Source organism: Manihot esculenta, chromosome 7, assembly GCF_001659605.2.
Source record: "Manihot esculenta cultivar AM560-2 chromosome 7, M.esculenta_v8, whole genome shotgun sequence".
In the NCBI taxonomy this organism is placed as follows: domain Eukaryota; kingdom Viridiplantae; phylum Streptophyta; class Magnoliopsida; order Malpighiales; family Euphorbiaceae; genus Manihot; species Manihot esculenta.
The window spans coordinates 27,864,336-27,878,975 of NC_035167.2; the positions used below are offsets into that span (position 1 = coordinate 27,864,336).

At 30.9% G+C, this 14,640-nt stretch overlaps 1 protein-coding gene across 2 annotated transcripts; it reads left to right on the forward strand.

Moving 5' to 3' along the window:
• The first annotated feature begins 2,094 nt into the window (after nt 1–2,094).
• On the forward strand, nt 2,095–13,574 carry LOC110619318 (transcription initiation factor IIF subunit alpha). 2 transcript variants are annotated; one of them, XM_021762676.2, is made up of 10 exons: nt 2,095–2,474; nt 3,896–4,077; nt 4,486–4,644; nt 8,790–8,932; nt 9,206–9,573; nt 10,451–10,566; nt 11,847–11,978; nt 12,255–12,452; nt 12,583–12,786; nt 13,251–13,574. In XM_021762676.2, exons 2-10 carry the CDS (start codon nt 3,907–3,909, stop codon nt 13,335–13,337), a joined length of 1,578 nt encoding a protein of 525 aa, XP_021618368.1. In that variant the 5' UTR covers nt 2,095–2,474; nt 3,896–3,906; the 3' UTR covers nt 13,338–13,574. The 2 variants fall into 2 exon arrangements, with proteins under 2 accessions (XP_021618368.1, XP_021618367.1); XM_021762675.2 differs by having other exon boundaries at nt 2,096–2,474; nt 12,255–12,467.
• Nucleotides 13,575–14,640: the final 1,066 nt, after the last annotated feature.

Sequence of the window (14,640 nt, forward strand, 5' to 3'; positions counted from 1 at the left end):
ACATCTCATAACATTCTTTTTTTTATTGTATGTTTTAGTAATTTTAATCAATAAATTTGATTAGAATTTGAGAGTATATCTTACATACTCTACATGGTAATATTACTGAGCTCTACTAGCTAACAATTAAGAGTGTGTACCATCTTTAAAAATTTCAAATCCAACTGAAATAGAAAATATTTTTCATAAAAAATATTTTTAATAAAATAAAAAAATAATTGACTTAACATTGAAGTCGGTATGAGTACGGAATAAATAATTAAATTAACTATTGAAAGAATAACACACCTGATTATAAAGCGTGTGAGCTTCTTTTATAGTTTATTGAATAGAGTTTAGATATTGTTAGAAGTATATGAGATTATAGAATATATTAAATTCTATATAAGATAGAATATTAAATGCTACATGAGATAAGAAAAAATAATCATAGATAACACAGAATATGAAATTTTACTGAATAACATTTTAATATGGATAATATCTTATTGGGATTAGAATTCTATCACTTATTAGGAGTTATAAGATATCTATCACTCCTAAAATATCTAAATGATTAATGTAATTTCAATTACTAAAACTCGAATTTAATATATTTTAATGTTAATCTACATTAGTTCTGGTTTTTCACTAAGAATCGAACTTGAATTGTATTGAACATGAATTATAACCGAACAGACAACAGATTTTATACACTCATTTTTCTATAATTTTTTAAAAGTATTTATATATTTATATGCACCAATTTATAAGCTATTATTATATTTTTTCCACCTATCTTTTCTTAATAACTTTAATTATAAATATATTAAACTTCAATTTATTTGCAAAAAATAATTTATATTTGAAAAATATTTTTTATAATTTTTTTAAAAAAATATTTTTAATAAAATAATTTTTTTATTTAATTTTAATTTAAAAAATAAAATATATTAAAAATTTATATATAAAAATCTTAATAAAATTCTCAAAATAAGAAAAATAATCTATTTTCTTTAAAAAGTGACTTAATTGACCTTGAATATCCCAAATATAAAAAAGGTAAAAATATATATATTTTTTTGAAATAAACGAAGTTTAAATCACTTTATTATTTTTTAATTTCAAGTGTATTACTATATTTATAGTAATTTAATTATTTATTACATATTGTATTATAATTTAAAACTATATCATTTTAAAGTAACTAAAATGCACATTAAATAATATACTTATCCTACTATTTTCATGCTTATTATATATATATATATATATAATTTTTTAATAATAAAAATATGTTTTATATGATAAAACTTGATTTCTGTAATTTTTTAAATTATTTATTATATATATATATTTAATTTTTATAGTAATTAAAATACTAAATTTTGATTTTTTAAATTATAAAAAATAATATTTTACTATTAAAAATAATATTATATTATATTAGAACTAATTTAGCCCTTAACAGAATTACACACATTTAATTGATCCAAATTCTTAAATTGAATTTATTTGATCTAAATTCTTAAATTGAATTTATTTGATCTTTGAGAAAAAATATAAAAACTTAATTAAATTTATTTTTAATGCATTTTTTATATTAAAAATAGAAACCCTAACCCTTTGTTTGGATTGAGGAAATTAGAGAGAAGAGAAAAAAAAAAAATCAATTTCTACCATTTTCTCTTGTTTAGAAAAAATTTTGAAGAGAAAAATAAAGAAAAAAAAAGGAGAAATTTGATGTCTCAATTTTCCTCCAATAGCCCAAAATATCTCTCTCTAATTTAGAGAAAAATAAAGAGAGATAGAAATCATTATATATCTTACTGCTGAAATTATTTAAATATATCCTTTTAAGTCATATATAAGAAAATTAAAATTTAATAATAATAAAGTAATTTTTTTAGACCACATTCATAAATTTAATATAATAATAAAATAATAAATATATTTAAATAAATTTAAAAAATTTCAGATTTTACTCACTAATCCTAATAGCATTAAAAAAAAAAAAAAAAATCACTTTTTAACCTTTTTAATTTCTCCTCAATTCGATTACACAGCCAAACAAAGGGTAAAAAGAACAACAAATCATAAAAGCTAACAGCCTAATAGTTCGTGCCCTTGGTGTCCCACGCTCCCAGCCCCCCCAAATTTTCCCCCATCGTGTAGAGAACTCTCCAGCCGTAGCCATCCGCCGCATGCCTCGAGCCCCTGACGCACCGATTTCGACCAGTGGTTCAACTGGAGAACGAGGAGGAGCTCTGGTTCAACCGTCGTTGTAGCTGCGTCGCACCGCTGCACGCCTTGTACTTTTTCACCTTTGTTCGATTCATCTTGACGAGGAGCGGCCCTGTTCTTCGATTTCATCTACTGCTTCCTTTCAGCTGCGTGCCACCATTTTCATTTCATCTGCTGCTCCGATTTTGTCACCGTTGTTCGATTTCATTGAAGCTGCTTCGTTGCTTATTCAGTCGGCAACTTCGATTGCAGTTAGTATACCTAAATCTATCAATTTGGTTGTTGAAATTTCATGGGTTTGTGTTTGTTTGGTTGAAAAAATACATGTTCTTTTGCTGTTTGTTGTTTTCCATTATGCGACTGTCCTCTAGCCATTTGGTTGTTGAAATTTTATAGGTTTGTGTTTGTTTGGTTGAAAAATCACATGTTGTATTTCAGTCTAAATCATGTGCTTTTCTTTGTACTGATGTTTGTTGGGACTTCATGAAGATGAATACCATGGGTTTTTCATTCTAAATCTGAAATTTTAGTAACGACCAATGACAGACTAAGCATGTGCCACAAACAGTCTGGTTTCTGAATCTGAAATTTGAGCTGGAGCTCTTTGGTCTCGAGCTTGAAATCGAACTTGAGCTCTTGGATCTCGAGCTGAAGCCCCATCTTTTAAAGGAGCTCTTTTTTGAGCTAAATGAGACGATTTAACTAGTATATTAATAAGCTGAGCTTTCAAACGAGTTTAAACTGGGCTGTGCTCGAGCTAGGCTGGTTATTGTGATAAATGAGCTCACAGCGAGCTGAGTTCAACAAAATGTTCATGAACCAAGCTCAAGAGCTCTCATATTAGTGCTCAGCCTCAAAATTCTTTTGCAAACGGAGCTTGAGCTTTCAAAGCTTGACTCTGCTTGTCTAGGTTCAGTTACCTCTTAGCTTGTTTTTGTTTTTCTTCACTAGCGTGCTGTTAAGCCATTTGTTTTTTTTTTTTCCAAAAAATAAAGAAATATTAACATATTATTTGGGTCCTTTGTCTCTAGGTTATCTAAACTTGCTGTTTTTCTTTTCACCCTTTTTATTTCTAATAACACTAACAGTGCCATTTGGTTTCATTTTTGGATGTGCAAAATTTTAGTTTATTTTATTTTCCAACAAATGCTTATAGTGTTCCCTTAAATAGGAGAAAAAATGGTGAAGTCTATATTCATTTTATGGATTAATCTCTGCTTATTAATGCTTTTTAGATCAGTAATTTTGAGAATTGTGTTAAAGTTTTCTATATCTATTATTATAGACATTAAATTTTATTATTTATTTATTTTTATCTTATCTCCCTCTGGTATGTATATGTGCTTTGCGTCTAGCACCCAAGATTTCTTTTCCCCCTTGTTATATTGTTATATTGTATACTTAGCATCTTCCTCCTCCAACCATTGACTGCACAAAATGGGTGAGCTTTTAAAATACTTTTGCTAAAAATTTGAGAAAGGGCCTCTTTATAGGTCTCAAAATATTGATCAGTTGTATTTTAATCGATTTCATAAGTTAAAAATAACTTACTAATGCTGTTTTTTGTTTGTTTGTTCAAAATGCTAGGTTGTTTCTTCTTCGTTTCACCCTTACCTTTTGTTGTTTGTTCTGTTTGCTTCTTTTGAAATTTGATGTTTTGTGGGTTTTGAAGGTGGAGGGAAAATGTCGTTTGATCTTATATTGAAGTCGTCATGTAGTGGATGTGGATCCACCACAGACTTATATGGAAGCAACTGCAAGCACATGACTCTATGCTTGACCTGTGGCAAAACCATGGCTGAGAATCGTGGAAAATGCTATGATTGTGGGGCTGTGGTAACTCGGTTGATTCGGGTTTGTTTTTTTCCTTTCTCAAATTCTATTTATAATAGCTTCTTTTTGTTGAATTTGGTCCTTTTTTGTTATTCTTATTTGTTGGTTACAGCACTACAACAATGCTACTATTGTTCTGCTCTCCCCCCACATCCCCAACCCATTTCTTTCCTTATTTATTTTTATTTAGTTTCTATATTTATTCTTTATATAGAAGTCAATATTGATGGTTTTTGATATAAGGAATTTTCATGTGAAGTGATTATACAGTGTCACATCACATTCCCCCCATTGTTTTAGTGTATGGAATTTATGTTATTCGTGATAATAACCTATTGTTTTTGGAACTCATTGGGAATTGATTGATTGATAAATTATGTGTTTATTTGAAAGCTGAACTTCTATTTACTTTCTGGTGTTTCTATCTAGGAATATAATGTTCGAGCTAGTCCTTGCAGCGAGAAGAACTACTTTATTGGGAGATTTGTGACAGGGCTTCCAAGTTTTTCAAAGAAGAAAAATGCTGAGAATAAATGGTCACTCCAAAAAGAAGGACTTCAAGGACGTCAACTAACTGATGCATTGCGGGTATTGGGTTTTCATTTCTTATTGGCTATTGCTTAGTTTCAATACTTGTTGATATCTAGCTATTTTGGTATGATTAGTCATGTGCCTACATAGTTTAGAGCATTGTGCTAACACCTTGGAGAGTTAAATGTGGTCATAGTTGGGTTTGGCTCCGGAATCAATAACAAAATTAGAATTAATATTATGGGAAATGGAATGGTCGATTCTCTTATGTGTTAGGTTTATGTGGAATGGAATTTGATTCTATTTTAATTTTTCAGTTTATTTTCATACTGGAATTGGAAAAAAAAGGACTATATTAAACATGCCTTGTGTCATAAATGATATGAAATACAATGTATCGGAGTGATGAATTCACTGCACTTCAATCTCAATGTTTTTCTAATTAACTTGCCATATTTCTTTACTAGTTGACATTTAATGCATTAATAATATGACAAGGTCTTGTCTAGTTTGTAACTTTTTGTTAGTTATTCTTTTGCTTCAAACCATGTCACTTTTGTTCTACCTCTTCATTCCTACCTGATACGAGTCTGCATCACTACCGCCTTAGTATGCTTGTTATTTTGTATGCTTATTATTTTGTATGCATGGGTGTTGACGTTCAAGTTGTGGTAAGGTGCAAAGTGGTTTTGTGTTGGGATTTAATCGGATTAAACGCAATGGAAAGAATAGGAAAAATAAAAATTTTTCTTCTAACATGGATCACGTTTAAATGAATAGTGTAGAGAAAATAAATACTTTTTATTTTCTTTGTAGCAAAACATGAAATTGATTGTCTCGGTTGGGTTGTCGCAAACCACAAACTGTCTAAATTTACGATTTCTAACAATATCCACACAGAATACCAATCAAAAAACCTCAGAACAGTTCCAAGTGTTGGGAAGGAGAAAATGTTTTGAGTGTTAGCTTTTAACTTTTTTTGCGAATTAATATTCTTTCATCACAAATGTCTTGATTTAACATTAATGTATGGAGTGTATTTGCTATGTTAAATTATATTAGTTCTCATTTATTGGCCATTGACTTGTTGAATGAAATTTCAAATTTAATTTGCTAATTTCATTCCACGTTGCTCAAGGATTTCATGATTAATGCCAACAGAGAACAAATGGGACATTTCCTTAAAAAACTTAGGGTGATGAATCCTATCTCAATCACATAAACATTTTTATACAATTTTTACTATATCCAATTCATCCACATTTATTACTCGTAAACTAAGTCTGTGTAAGATGAATCAAAGCGTAGAAGTCTCTATACAAGATGATTTATTGATTTCAAGTCAAAGAATCATTTGTACAACCATCACTTAAGTAATTTATAGACATGTTACTCTTCATATGAATTTCTCAGACTGGTCGGTTTAGCGTATTTATTTATATCTCATATATCTCAACCTATAAGATCGGTCTTTTCCTCTGAAAGGAAAAAACAAATTATGTACCAGTTTTAACAGCTCTAATAGTTATTCAATAACGATAAAAACATTAACTAGGAACATTTAGAGACATTAGTTAAATGCAATAGGAATCTCACAATTATGACCACATTATAATTTTTTTTGTATATTAATATAGTCTCATGGACTTTATCTTTACTCGAGATTCATTTAAGTGAATATTAATGATAAATAAATGCGTTTGTTGAAATGTATTAAATACTTAAAATACATGAAATATGATGTCTAACTACAACCAACTGATCGGCTGTAGTGTATATAACTAACATTTTAGAGTTGAGGGGCAAAAAGATTTGAAATTTGAAAATAATTCTAAATAAGATCTAATATTGGAAACAAATTCAATGTATAGGTATTATTAGGTTCAACCTGAAGTTAAACAAATCACCAAGAAAATAAATGCAAAACAAACATCATTTGCTTGAAAATTGATAAAATGTTATAAAATGTATTAACTTGTATGTGGAAATGAACAGGAGGTATCTAAATCTTTTGGTTATGTTTTCCAATCAGATGTGCTTGAAAGCATATGATTCCTAAATTTCAATATCTAAATTTGTTAAGTTCAAATCAAATATAATTTTAAAGGAGCCTTATGGGTTTGAAATCATATGATACCTATTTCAATATTTCAAATTGAGAAGTTCAAACCAGATAAAATTTTTGAAATTTAAAATAAGAATTTAATTCAATGATTTAAAACTCTTATAAGCCTCAAATTTAAGCAATTTCCATATATTGTTCTGTAATTGGGAAAGATCAAGTTCAATGTTGAATATTTTGACTCTGCCAAGTCACGTGTGTGGGGAAAAAACTTTTGAAGAAACATTGTGGATCCTTGAATTAGAACAGAGCCAAGGGTATAGAAAAAAAGGGAATTGAAACAAGGTAGAATGAGAGATATCAGCTGCATGTTCAGAAATGGAAGCATTGTAGCTTGTGACTCTCTAGGGTTTTGTGGTAATATTTCAGTGACTTTCCATTGTCTCAACACTAGATTTTAGTAGGTCAGGATCAAGTGTCGTGGGGGTAGCCTTTGTTGCAAGAAATTTGGTAGGGCTAGTGCCTTGTGCAATTTGTGCCTTGTGTGTCTTTATCAACTATGTCTGCAAGGATACAGTATATCCATAAATTTGCATGGAACGTGTCAAACAATGTGAAATAAGACATGCTCCCCCCCCTGGTTTTCTTTTTTCCTTATCTTTATCTTCTCACATTTTTCTCCTTTCTTCGATGAGGAAAGAAATTAAGGAAACAAGATGATTCAACCTGTGTACAATCAGATATTTTTAATGATAAGGAGTTTGCATAGTTTGATACTTGTGCTACTCATTGGCAAATTTTGCTAGCTTGCTGCCCTTAAGAACAGATGTGCTTTTAGATCTGGCTTCACAGTTTTTTTTTAGTTGTCTCCTTCATGACATTGGTGGTGTTATATATTCTTGGAAATTTGTTGCTTAGCCTTGGGTGTTAAGCCCTTACATGGTTTTAAATAACGGTCGTTACGTAACATAACGGCTGTTATTTACAGGTTTTGGAGAAGGCCGTGGCCATTAAGGCTGTTGTTTAACGGCAATAAAATTTTGTTAAGAGTAATGGTCGTTATATAACAGTCACGACCGTTATTTTCTTTTCTTTGCAGGAATTTGCAGAGAATGTTGTGTTCTTGCTGGGACAGCCTTCTTTATGTGATATTTGAATAATTGAAGGCTTGAGAACTCTCTTTTCAGCCTTATCACTTCATTTTTCCCAAGCCGAATTGCCAAAATTAAAAAAAAAAAAAACATTAGATTTCCCTCAATTCTCAAGCTCTCTTCTCAACTTTCTCCTAAATTTTTGTAAGCTTGACTACTAAGGACTGCAGATTCCTCTGTTCACTTATTCAAGTATCAAGAACTTTATATTTTAGAGTGGTTTCAAAATCTATTGTGCAAAAAATTTAGCTTTTATTATTTTTTTCAACAAATGTTAGATTTGTTTGAATCATTGTTGTAGTTAATGCAAAAATAAAAATAATTAGAGGTTAGAATGTTAGATAATTTTGATTACAAACTCAGAACTTAAGTTATTATTATTTTCAATAATTTTTAGAGTTTTTTTTTAATCCCTTTAGTTTTTACTTTGTAGTGAATGTATAAATATGAATGATTAGAAGTTAAAATGTTTGATAACTTTTATTAGAAGAACAAAGTGGATCTACTCAACAACCTACTAAACGCTCATTCTGATGAGGTTAATTATCATGCATGATGTTTAAAAATTGTAAATTTTTTGTTTATTTGTTATATTTATACTTATTATTAACTTGTATAACTTCGTTTTGATTGTACCTTTAAATATTTATTAATTTCATTAACTTTGCAAATTTTTCAAAAAAATTTGCATAGCGACAGGCCGTTACTGTTACGTTATGACCGTTACAGGCCTGTTTCCGTTACCCGCGACCGCAAGCTGTGCGGTTTAAAACCATGACCCCTTATGTAGCCGTTTCAAGCTAAGAAGGTTGATATTTATGTAATTTGCGTGTACAAGTAATTGTGTCAGATTAAAATTAATTCTTTTCTACTAACTATTTCATATACTAGTTATGACAGATGAAATTAGTTTATCTGGCCCTGCTCACGCACACTCTGGTTAGGGTGTTGATAACATTATTCTTATTTGTGTAATCTGCATTGTTTAGGAGAAATACAAGAATAAACCTTGGTTGTTGGAGGATGAAACGGGCCAGCAGTACCACGGTCATCTTGAAGGCTCACAATCAGCAACTTACTACTTACTGATATTGCAGGGAAAAGAGTTTGTGGCTATTCCTGCTGGTTCTTGGTATGCATAGTCATCTTTATATATTTGCAGTTCATGGTTCTTTATTTGGGTTGGACTACTCTATAAGAGATACAATATCCTGATGTAAGTGTTTTTTGTTTCCCTTAAAAGAAAATCAACTTGTCTTATTCTACCTAATTAATTATTCATGTTGGAACTGATACAAGGTTGACAATTTTTCATTATGTTTTGAAAGATAATTGATGATAGAATGTTAACTCTCTTTTCCTAGCAAGCACTGGGTTCATAATGGTTGCTTGACATGTTCAATAGGTATAACTTTAATAAGGTTGCTCAATATAAGCAACTGACTTTGGAGGAAGCGGAAGAGAAGATGAAGAACAGGAGAAAGACTGCAGATGGATACGAAAGATGGATGATGAAAGCTGCAAATAATGGAGCTGCTGCATTTGGTGAAGTGGAAAAGTTTGATGATAAAGAAAGTGGAACAGCTGGTGGAAGGGGACGTAGAAAAACAGGTGGCAATGAAGAAGGCAATGTGTCTGATAAGGGAGATGAAGACGAAGAGGAGGAGGCAGCGAGGAAAAATAGACTTGGACTCAACAAACGTGGTGGTGATGATGATGAGGAAGGTCCAAGGGGAGGTGATCATGATATTGATGATGATGATCCTGAGAAGGGTGAGTATTTCCCTCTATTATTTGTTAAATACGTCAGTCACAAATAGCTACTGATTTCTAATGCATTCTTCCACTAATCCTGCTTTTGTCACCATGGGGTGAAATTCTCTTCTTTCTAATGTACATGTGATGCAAGATGTTCTGCAATCCCCTTTCCTATTTCAGTTAACTTGACAGGAAATATCATATTTTAATTTTCAACTGTGAAGTGCAATCTCAGTCTAGAGGGCATTCAGGATCACTTGTATATTGCAGTTTTCATTTTTTTCCTCAAGAAAAGGAAACTAGTTTGGTTCAGCATTACGATTTCATGTAATTTTTGCAACTTGCTTTCATTTTTAATCGTGAAAATGGTACAATATGAACCAAGCACAAATGGACTTCCATTTGGTTTCTCAATGGTTTTAAACAATGTGCTAGCTGTTATTTATAGCTTATGAAGACCTTGGTGTTACTGTTATACCTGTTGTATATAGGCAAACAAAATGCAGGTGCAACATTCATCATGCATTTTATTTAGCTGTAACAAGCGTTATTACTGTTAAGTAAGAATAATGATTGTTATTCATGGCATTCCTTTTTCTTTTTCCCAGATGGGCCATTTTAGGCTTTCTTCCTTTAGTTTCTGGTGTTTCCTCTTGTCTTTCTCTTTCTCTCTCTCTCAACTAACAATGACCTTGAAATTGATTAATGTTAATTGTTTCTAAGAATCGTAGAATGATAAATTTAATGTCTTTATTGTTGTACCTATGCTTATTATTTAGTTGTGAAATTTTATTTATATTTTTGAATATGCATTTATTTCATGAACTTTGCAAATTTTTTTAAAAAAATATACTTATTGATAGGTTGTTAAGCTTGTGTTTTTGGATGTTAGGTGATGATTGGGAGCATGAAGAAATTTTCACTGACGATGATGAAGCAGTTGGTAATGATCCTGAGGAACGGGAAGATTTGGCCCCTGAGGTTCCTGCTCCTCCAGAAATCAAGCAGGTATATGATTGTTTCTGCCACTTTTTGATGTGGGTTTGTTATTGTGGCACATCAGGTCTCTCATTTTTGCATTATTTGATCCGCAAGTGCTTTGGTGTCAAGGCTTCAAAGCTCAAAATTTATAGTGATATGCTTTGATAATTAGATCTTGATGGGAGCTTCAGTGTAAAAGTAACCAAAAGATAGCCAAGCAGGCAAAAATTGTTCATATTGTTATATTTATGCGCATGTAGAATGACTCTTTTATTATAGATGTAGAAGGACTCCTTTATTATGTAAAATCTGTGCATATCATTATGTTTGTGATAAATATATTGTCAAGAGTATTGTTTATGGCATTTTGAGATTATTGAGATGGAAGGTGAAACAAATGAGTTAAGAGAACTATCTTATTTTGCTTTTTCACTTTGGCAGGGAAATTTTTGTTGCCTATTTTCTTAGGTTTGATATATTTTTTTGGTGGTGCTTGATGCAGTAGTGTGTATCCTATTTAAGGTATGGTACATGAGATGTATGCCGAATTGTATTTTATTAGGAATCAGAGATAAGTGAACAAAAGATAGGTCTTTGTGATGAAAAGAGTAGAAAATTGTGGATGCTCATGGGAGAGTGTCATAGTAAGTAGTTGGTAGTCGGTAGTAATAGGACGAGTAAAATTTTACATCACTACCAAGTTTGAATCTTCGAAAATATGCTTTACTGATGAATAAAAAGGCAACATTATGTTTGTGATAAATATATTGTCAAGAGTATTGTTTATGGCATTTTGCGATTATTGAGATGGAAGGTGAAACAAATGAGTTAAGAGAACTATCTTGTTTTGCTTTTTCACTTTGGCAGGGAAAATTTGTTGCCTATTTTCTTAGGTTTGATATATTTTTTTGGCAGTGCATGCAGTAGTGTTATCCTATTTAAGGTGTGGTACATGAGATGTATGCCGAATTGTATTTTATTAGGAATCAGGGATAAGCGAACAAAAGATAGGTCTTTGTGATGAAAAGAGTAGAAAATTGTGGATGCTCATGGGAGAGAGTCATAGTAAGTAGTCACTAGTAATAGGATGAGTAAAATTTTACATCACTACAAGTTTGAATTTTTGAAAATATGCTTTACTGATGAATAAAAAGGCAATTGTATGTTTTGAGCATTTATTGTGATTTGTAAATAAAAAAAAATTATTGTTGAGAATTATTTCAAATGGATTACTGAACTTCTTCTGCCTTTTAACTACATATTCTGATGTTCTCTATCATAGCAACACTTGGTTTTTCATATTGCAGGATGAAGATGATGAAGATGAAGAGAATGAGGAGGGTGGATTGAGTAAATCTGGTAAGGAGTTGAAGAAGCTCCTTGGGAGAGCCAGTGGAATGAATGATTCAGATGCAGACGGTGATGATGATGATGAGGATGTAAGTTTTTGCAATTTACTAATTTTAGTATCTGCTATGTTGATAACTTAAGAGCCTCTTTGGTGCATGACTTTATGTTTTGATGTGAAACATAATGTGATTGCATGTTGCTTTGATGGTCTTCTGCTTAGGTATTATAGATCGCATTTCTTTAAAGGGATGCAGCATTGCTTTCTTTAATTTGATAATATGTGATGTCTGTATCGACTCTTGTTCTTTTAGCCCGACTGTTTTGATTTCTTCTATTCAAGTGGTCTCCCTGTTGGCTTTCTCCAGATGGATGAAGATGATCTTTCTCCTGTATTGGCTCCAAAGAAGGATGCACCTAAGGAGGAACCTTCTGATAACAGTCCTGCAAAACCAATGCCCTCTGGTTCCGCCAAAGGGACCCCATCGACTTCCAAGTCAGTGAAGGGAAAAAGAAAATTAAATGGTGATGATGCAAAATCATCCAGTGCTGGACCTCAAAAGAAGGTGAAGGCGGAAAATGTATGATGTTGCTTTTGATAAACTTGCTACATTTATTTTTAAGATATTATAAATATGGTAAATTATCAAACACTGGAATGCCAATTTTATATAAGTTGTTTTGCCTCTGGTTCAGGAATTAAAACCTACTGTGAAAGAGGAAAGCACTCCTGCTGCTAAAAGCAGTGCAACTCCTAAAGTGGCACTACCATCATCACTGAAAACAGGGTCCACATCACCTGTCACTGAAGACGAGATCAGGGCTGTTTTGTTGCAAAATGGGCCTGTGACTACACAGGATCTTGTTGCTAGGTTTAAGTCGCGACTGAAAGATCCTGAGGTATGATCCTATTCCTCCTTGTATATCAGTTTGTGCTGGGGCTTCTTTGTCGACCCTTCTCTAACTTATTTGGGTTCTTGCATATTTGTTTATCAAGTAGTATCATCAGGTTTACCAAGCCAGTTTTAATAATCCAATTCACCTCAGATAGAAATGATAAATGTCTTATTAGTCAATTTTGTTATCTAGTGTTTTTGGTTATTAATTTAGAATGTCTTGCATACTATTAAAATATCTACTTGCTGCATAAAACATAGACTGTTGTTCTTGAACATCTGACCATGAATTTCCAGTCTTAAAAGTAGTTGTATCCATATAAGTTGCATTTCCTTTTTCCAAATAATGCAGTAATTGAACCTTGATTTTCCCCCCCTTTTGTTTGGAAGAATAACAAGTAATGTTTGCAACTGCTGGAAGTTTTCAGTTCTTTATCTCTTCTGAGTGCACAAAGCTCATTCTTGCAGGATAAGAAGGCTTTTGCTGAAATTCTGAGGAGAATTTCTAAGATTCAGAAGACTGGCGGATCGAGCTACGTTGTTATCAAGAAATAGAAAGATGCTTTTTTTATCTATTACAGACTATCTCATGGAATTCCAAATGAATTTCAGAAGACTGGCGAATCTATCTACGTGTTACTAAGAAATAGATTATCCTTTTTCTGGCAGTTGTAGATAATCAAAAGTAGCTGCAAAATGCATCTATCCTTGTGAATTCTAACCCCTCCCCCAACCCTTTGTTTGGGAGGAGGCTTTTTAAAGGTAATAAAGAGTTTTTTTAAGATTTAAAAACCTTGAAACTGTATTTGGAAATGGGTTTAAAGCTTTTAAAATAAGATTTTTGGAGGTTTTGAAAAACCTTCAAAAACCCTCAATTTCAATCCACCAATTTGGTGGGTTGAGAATGTTTTCTTTTTAAAACTTTTCAAATACTTTTAAAATTCTTTATTTCTTCCCAAACAACAGGAAATTAGTATGGTTTAAAACATATAAAAAACCATACCTTATAAAATTATATTTTAGAAAATCATTGATCTATGAGCTTTTGATAAGGAAATGAATTCATGTGAAAATTTATTGGCTAAAAGAATGAACTAATTATGTTTGCCTTTTGTTGCTGCTGTTTTCCACTTTTTTGAGGTTTGAGGGTTTAAAATTATTTTTCCGGGAAAATAAATCATTAGAGAGGTGTTTTATTGTTTGTTATTTTTACTAAAATTTAATAAATTTATTTTTAATATTATTTACACACTCTAATTAGTATATAAAGAGTGTTTTAAATGGTATTACCATGTAAACTCTTGTTTGCTAGCTGATTAAATGTCACTGTGGAATGCGTATATTGAATAATTTATCCTTTGAGGTTTAGCAAAAATTATAATTTAATTTTTTTATTTTAATTATAAAATAATTTAGTAATTGAATTTTTATTTTGTCAACAAGAGTCGACTTGCTAAGATTATTTTGTTACTAAAAAGAAATTTTAGAAATTAAATTATTCATTAAAGAATAAGGATTCAATTGTAGTTTGTGGGGTTTGCCAAAAGGTGTCCTTTCAAAAGTTTGTATATCAGATTGTGTTTTCTAGTGAGATACAACTTAGAAGTTCAAAAAACTGAGTCGCATTTAAGTTTCAATATCTTTTTGTATTATTTAAAATTTAAATATTTATAAATTAATATTAATTTATATTAAAATTTAAATATAATTTTTTCATAAATAAAAATATTAAATAAATAAATCCAACTTATTGGGTTAGAGATACTCGGATAATTTTCTATTATATTAATTTTTGTTAGGATTTATGGTACAATTTTTTGCATGTTATTGTTGAAAAAAAATTATTTTTTAATTATTT

What these genes read in the sequence shown, in the direction of transcription:
- LOC110619318 (XM_021762675.2), top strand. Translation starts at nt 3,907, where the DNA reads ATGTCGTTTGATCTTATATTGAAGTCGTCATGTAGTGGATGTGGATCC. An exon ending in AACTAACTGATGCATTGCGG is followed by an intron (nt 4,645 to 8,789) that starts GTATTGGGTTTT and finishes TGCATTGTTTAG; the next exon opens with GAGAAATACAAGAATAAACC. An exon ending in AGAAGGTGAAGGCGGAAAAT is followed by an intron (nt 12,468 to 12,582) that starts GTATGATGTTGC and finishes CCTCTGGTTCAG; the next exon opens with GAATTAAAACCTACTGTGAA.